Source organism: Prosopis cineraria, unplaced genomic scaffold (genome assembly GCF_029017545.1).
Source record: "Prosopis cineraria cultivar Desert tree isolate PC_DT_omini unplaced genomic scaffold, ASM2901754v1 PC11, whole genome shotgun sequence".
Classification (NCBI taxonomy): Eukaryota; Viridiplantae; Streptophyta; class Magnoliopsida; order Fabales; family Fabaceae; genus Prosopis; species Prosopis cineraria.
In genome coordinates this window covers 45,824,029-45,830,214 of record NW_026555342.1, presented here as the reverse complement: position 1 = coordinate 45,830,214, position 6,186 = coordinate 45,824,029, and the positions used below count along the sequence as shown (strand labels likewise).

Here is a 6,186-nt window from a genome sequence, read left to right as displayed (position 1 = left end):
GTAGAAAATGATCAATGTAAAGCGAGCAATCCAGTACAAGTATCAATCACAGACCACAGCTACCACAGTCACCAATTCGAACTTACAGCATTTGAACAAAAAAAGAGAATGAATAGCTTAAACATACTTGGGAATTTCTTCGGTCAATGCAGAACGAAATAGCTTCAATGGATTCCACTAAGTTGATAGAGCAAGAGCATAAGAATGCCCTAATTCTTCACAGAGGCAACAGCCCGATTGCTTGCGAAGGCTCTGATTCTTCACCAAGCTCTGATTACAGACGCGATTCTATGCTTAGAGAAGCTAGGGCACGACGATGAACAATGGGATCTTCACAAATCAATGCTTCTAGATGAGTCAAAGCAGCAGAGATATTTGGGTGGAGAAGAAATTTCAGAGAGATTCAACATTTCCAAGCATGTCTGGTCTCTGCAGAGTAATGCGCAATATGAGTAAGGCAGAGGCATTTTTAAATGGCATAAGTTTGACGGTTATCAGGTTTAACCATCAAATATTGTCTCACTATATTTGACGGTTAACTATATAACCGTCAAACTTATATAAAAAAATTTAAAAAAATTCCCTAATTTAAATATTATATTTTAAGTTTAATTGTTTTATATATAACCGTCAAATATATTGATTCATATATTTGATAGTTTTTGTTGAAACCGTCAAATATTATTTTTTCCAGTTACCGCCTTTCCTTATTCAATGGATTTTTCAATAACCATCAAATATATAGGCATCAAATATGTATAATTCTGTACGAGTGACTACAAATTGCATCGGAAAGCATTTAGAATTAGTAGTGGACTATTATGGTCTTTTTTTTCTCTCATTCCTGAGAGTGCCTTTCTCATTCTTGAGATTCTCGTGCAAAGTATCTGCTTTCCTTTTGATGTGATGTTTAGTCCTTTTTCCTTTCGTGTGAAGTTTCTTGAAGCCTTCTTGGTCTGTGATTGGCTTCTCTGCCAGGATAATGGAGATTGATAACGTTGATGTGCATCATTCTCGAGAGGTTAATAATGTTCAAATTAAATGGAGAAAACCCAAGTTTGGAGACAATGAAGGTAGAACGTTGATGGGAAAAGTATTCTCGATGGTTCCTATTCCAAAAGCCTTGGTTGAAAGACTTGCGAATATGGCTTGGAAAGTTACTGGGAAGTTAGTATTTTAGGTTGGAGTTGATAATCACTTTCCGTTTGACAATAAAGATAACATGTTAAGGATTTGGGAAAATGGGCCTTGGCTTGTTAAAGGACATATGCTTTCTGTGATGAAACGTCCACCATTTCTTAATCTAAGTGAACTTAAAGTCACATCCTGTGATTTCTGGATTCAATTCCACGATGTGCCTGAGGAAGGGTTAGATGTTGAGAATATTTATCTTTTGGGTTCTAATATTGGATCTGTATTAGCTGTTGAAGATCCTTGTAAAGAAAACAGATTAGTTTGACCTTTTGGACAAGCAAAAGTGGCGGTTAACCCTTTAAATCCACTAACACCTGTCCTATGGGTTCAACGTCCTAATCTTCCACCTGCGAAAGTTCTGATCAAATATGAACGTTCACAGAAATTTTGTTATCATTGTGGTAAGTTGGATCATGAAATAAAGAGCTGTTTGGCTAATGATTAGCGTTCTAAAGATGGAGATCTACCCAGAAACTTTAATTTTAATATCTGCGTTAATGCCAGTTTTGTCATCAGAAAACTTTACTGGATTAATGGAGGTGATTTTTCGGTGATTTCTAGTGGGGAGGACGAGGTGTTGAATCCCATTATTAATGATCTGAGAGAGTTATGCTTGAAGATCACGTTATGCATGGGGAAGTGTCAAATAATAATCTGCATGGAGAATATACAAAGAATGTTGACTTGGCTGCCAATAGGAATGAGTTTAGCGAGACCCATCTTAACGTGTGCAATTCTCCCGATGATTCTGTTGACAGTGGGATTTTAAAGATGGCGTCTGAATTTAATAATTCTAACTCTCTTCCAGTATGTTTCATGTGCAAAATGAAGAGGCTAATTGGTCTGACTTTTGTTTTGCGCCGAACTTTAATTTTATTAGTGGGGCCGGAAAATTTGGTAAGGCCTATGGTTAAAAGATTTGGCCATGATTGGAAGAGAGTGGGCCCAAATATGAATAACATTTTTGGGAGCCCTTAAGTTGTTGGATTCCCTGATGATGATGACCATTTATCCGATGAATCTCACGCTTTATCTATCAGACCAAATTATGGTGAGGGCTTGCCTACGAGTCTCAAGCTATTGGGTTCTAAACAGAGAGGTGACGAGTTCCAAAATTCTCCTTCTCCAAAACATTCTAAGAAAGACGAAAATGACTCCTGGTAAGTTGGAAAAAAGGATCAGATTTGAGTTTAGTGATGAGCCAACTTTCTTGGAAGGAAGCTGTGCTTCTCAAAAACCCACTCCCAAAAAGAGTAAGCGTCAGGTTGCTCGAAGGCTTAATATCACTAAATCTGAGGTATCTGAACCAAATTACAATTTTGATATGGCAGTTTGGAATTCTTACTCCTTCTTTGATCTTTCTATTTCTGGGGTTTCTAAGTCTTAACTGGGAGGGCATGGTGGCTGGCTGTCCATAGCCAGTAAGTGGCCATGATCTGCTTTGCTTGAAACTGTCAAGGTCTGGGGGCTACCTTGACAGTTCGTCATTTGCGTTTCCTGAATAGGAAGTTTAAACCCTTCCTAATTTTTCTATCAAAAACAAAAATGAAAGATAGGAAAATTGAGAAAATTAGGAGAAAGCTGGGATTTGATTTTGGGATTTATGTCAGTCCTATTGGTCGTTCTGGTGGGGTTAATCTTTGGTGGAAAGGTTTGGTTTCTTTGAACATTATTTCAGCTAGCAAGAATTTTATTGATGTTCGTGATGTTTTTGTGATGATCGATATTTTGGAGATTTAACCTTTGTTTATGGCCCTCCCTCTGTGACTGGTAAAGGAAGATGGTGGAGAGATATTTCTCAGTGTCCACCCGATAGCAATATCTCGTGGACCTTAATTGGAGATTTCAATAATATTTTATATAATTCTGAAAAGGAAGGTGGGAGACCAAGATCTTTCTTTGAGTTAGACAGGTTCAGCAAATTTATTATTGATTATGATCTGATTGATGTGGATCTCAAAGGAGGTTTCTTTACCTGGGCTAATAATAGAGAAGGAAATGATTTTATTAGAGAAAAGCTTGATAGAATCCTTTTTAATACCCACTTTAGAGAATCTTTTTCAAATGCTCAAGGAGTGGTCCTTAATGCTATTGGCTTTGATCATTGTCCTATCTATATTGATTTTGACTATAAAGATTCTAAAGCCAAAAGGTTATTTAAATTTGATGATAGGTGGTCTTCTCATCCAGATCTGGTTAATGTTATAAAAGAAAATTAGAAGGGCTCTCTTGATGGCGACATTGTTACTGCTTTCGCAGAGAATATAAGATTCCTATCTTATATTCTGGATGAAGAAAGAGTTTGGGAATTCTTCTAAATAAGTTGATGGTGAAGGTTCATGATCTTCTATAGGGCGAGTGGAATGTTGAGGTTGCAAGGAAAGTCTCAACTAAAGCTGAAAATAAATGATCTGTGGCAGCAAGAGGAATTATTCTGGGCCCAAAAATCTAGAATCAATTGGCTCAAATGTGGTGACAAAAATTCAGAAGTTTTTCATCTTACAACCATTCATAGTCTGTTTGCGGATGACTCTGTTTTCTTTTTGCAAGCTGATTTTGACATTTGCAAAAACTTTAAGAAAATTCTTGATTTGAATTGGATTGCATCTGGTGATGTAAAACACACACGCACACGCTCATATTAATTTGAACAGAGCTGGAAGAGGGAGATACAGCAACAACAGAGATGGAAATAGAGAACAGAGAGGGGGAGAAAGAGAGAATGAATCAGAACGCAGGGAGAGAGAGAACAATCAAAATATCATCTTTAGTATTCATTCACCAACCAAGACGTCCAGTACAAATGATAATTGAGTCTATTTATAGACTAAGCTTTCTTTGCTTTTAAAAAAGCTCAACTTGCAGATTAAAATATATAAAGAGCAAAAAGTAAAAGCAAGTCAAATTTTCTTCTTTTAAAGGAAACCTATAAAATATTAAATAATATAAAAATAATTATTTTTTTTAAAATAACATTTATCATATTTTTTATCATGGTCAACGAATAAATTTCAATAAATCTTGCCTTTATTTTTCCAAGAATACTACTGATTTAATGAAGGAGGAAATTGGGCATATTTTTCAGATTGATTTGGTTGATGTTCCTGGAAGTTATCTTGGCTTTTACCTATCCTCTAGGGTAATTCTAAAATTCAAGCTCTGCACTTTGTCATCAATAAAGTCAAAAAAAAGACCCAAGGATGGCGTCGCAACTTTTTATCTGAAGCTGAGAGAGAGGTACTCATTAAATCTGTCATTAATTCCATCCCTGTCTGCTCGATATCTTGTTTTTCTTTCCCAAAAGCTATTTGTAAGGAGCTTGATCGTATTATTTCTAGTTTTTAGTGGAAAGATAGTGAGGGTTGTAGAAAAATTCACCGGGTCTCATTAGATAAGCTTGAGAATAACAAACTTGATGGTGGTCTTGGTTTTAGGGATTTTCAAGCTTCTAACTTGGCCTTACTTGCTAAGTTGGGCCGGAGAATCTTGCAAAATCCTGACAAGTTTTGTGTTAAACTTTTGAAAAGTTCATATTTCCCTAATTGTGGCTTCTTTGAAGCAAAAAGGGGTTGAGAGCTTCTTGGATATGGAGTAGCATCTTGGATGGACGTAAAATTCTGGAAAACAGATCATTTTCAAGCATTAGAAATGGAAGAATGACAAAGGTTTGGATCGATGCTTGGGTGCGCTCTCTACCACGTACGCGTATCTCCTCTCCTTGCCCTTTCGAGGATTGGAAAGACATGGCTGTTGAGGAACTAATTGTCAATAACCAATGGAGTCTTAGACTTTATTAAACATTGGTTATCCAATGTTGAAGTTACAGCTATTATCAATGTTCAGAGAATTTTGTCTGGAAGGGATGATAAATGGGTTTGGATTGGGGGTAAAGGATTTGTTTATTCTGTTAAAGAAGGATATAAAATTGCAAAATCTTTAAATCTGGTTGATATGACTAATAACCTTCCTCCTCTTTTTCCATTTCTCAAAACCTTTGGAAAACAATTTGGAATCTTAAAATTCCAAACAAAGTCAGATTCTTCTTGTGGAGAATTGCCTCTAATGCTTTGCCTTGTTTTGAAAATTTGAAAAGAAGGGGTTGCAACATATCTGAATTTTGTGGTATTTGTTCCCACTATGTGGAATCTCTTGACATGTTTCTTTTATGTAATTGGGTCAAGGCTGCCTGGTTTGCATGCCCTTTTTCTCTGAGGATTTCTGAGCACAACATTTCCTCTATGAATCATTGGTTATCTTTCTGGCTCGTTAATGAGAATTTAAATCAATGGCAAAAGGCTCTTATTGCTTGTTCTCTCTAGTAGATCGGGAAGTTTAGATGCTCCTTTTTGTATGAAAAAGCTATCGTGGAACCTTGCTTAGTTATCTCTCGTGCTAACGATATGTTATGTGAATTTTGGGATGCTAATGGCTGGTCTAACTCTGATGTTAACGCTGTTAATCTCATTGATTTAGATTCAAGTTCTTCTTGGGTCGCTCCTCTGAGTGACTCGCTTAAGATAAATACTGATTGTGCTTTCAATTCTAATTTAATGCTTGCCGCTGCTTCCTTTGTTGTCAGGGATTGCAATGGTAAGATCATGGATGGTTCATCTGAGGTTTGTCTAGTCTCTTCTATTCTTGAAGTAGAATTCTTAGCGATGGACAGAGCGGTGGAGTTTGCTGCTTCAAAGAATCTCTCTAATGTCTTCTTTGAATTTGACTCTAAAGGTCTGATTGATTGCTTAACCCCTAGTTTGGCTTCTGCTGATTGGAAGTGTCTCTATTTTTTGAGAACATCCTCTTTAAGAGGAATATTGTTAGAAACTGCTTGTTTTCGTAGATTCCTAGAGAAGCTAACTTGATAGCTGATTGGATTGCTAGGGCTTCTTTAAAGGATTTGTGTCCCCTGGATTGGGTCGTCAGACTCCTAATTCCTTGCTTAACTTGTTAATTTCTGGTTGCTCTTCCTTTAGAGATTTTGGTTAGACTTTA

The 6,186-nt window shown here is 36.6% G+C and overlaps 1 protein-coding gene across 2 annotated transcripts; it reads left to right on the top strand.

Annotated features, from left to right (window-relative positions):
• Nucleotides 1–2,269: 2,269 nt before the first annotated feature.
• On the top strand, nucleotides 2,270–6,161 carry LOC129287072 (uncharacterized). 2 transcript variants are annotated; one of them, XM_054923229.1, is made up of 3 exons: nucleotides 2,270–2,491; nucleotides 4,280–4,431; nucleotides 4,754–5,767. In XM_054923229.1, the coding sequence occupies exons 1-3, from the start codon at nucleotides 2,345–2,347 to the stop codon at nucleotides 4,989–4,991; spliced, it is 537 nt and encodes a 178-aa protein (XP_054779204.1). In that variant the 5' UTR covers nucleotides 2,270–2,344; the 3' UTR covers nucleotides 4,992–5,767. The 2 variants fall into 2 exon arrangements, with proteins under 2 accessions (XP_054779204.1, XP_054779202.1); XM_054923227.1 differs by lacking the exon at nucleotides 4,754–5,767 and adding an exon at nucleotides 5,774–6,161 and having other exon boundaries at nucleotides 2,319–2,491.
• The last annotated feature ends 25 nt before the right edge of the window (nucleotides 6,162–6,186 follow it).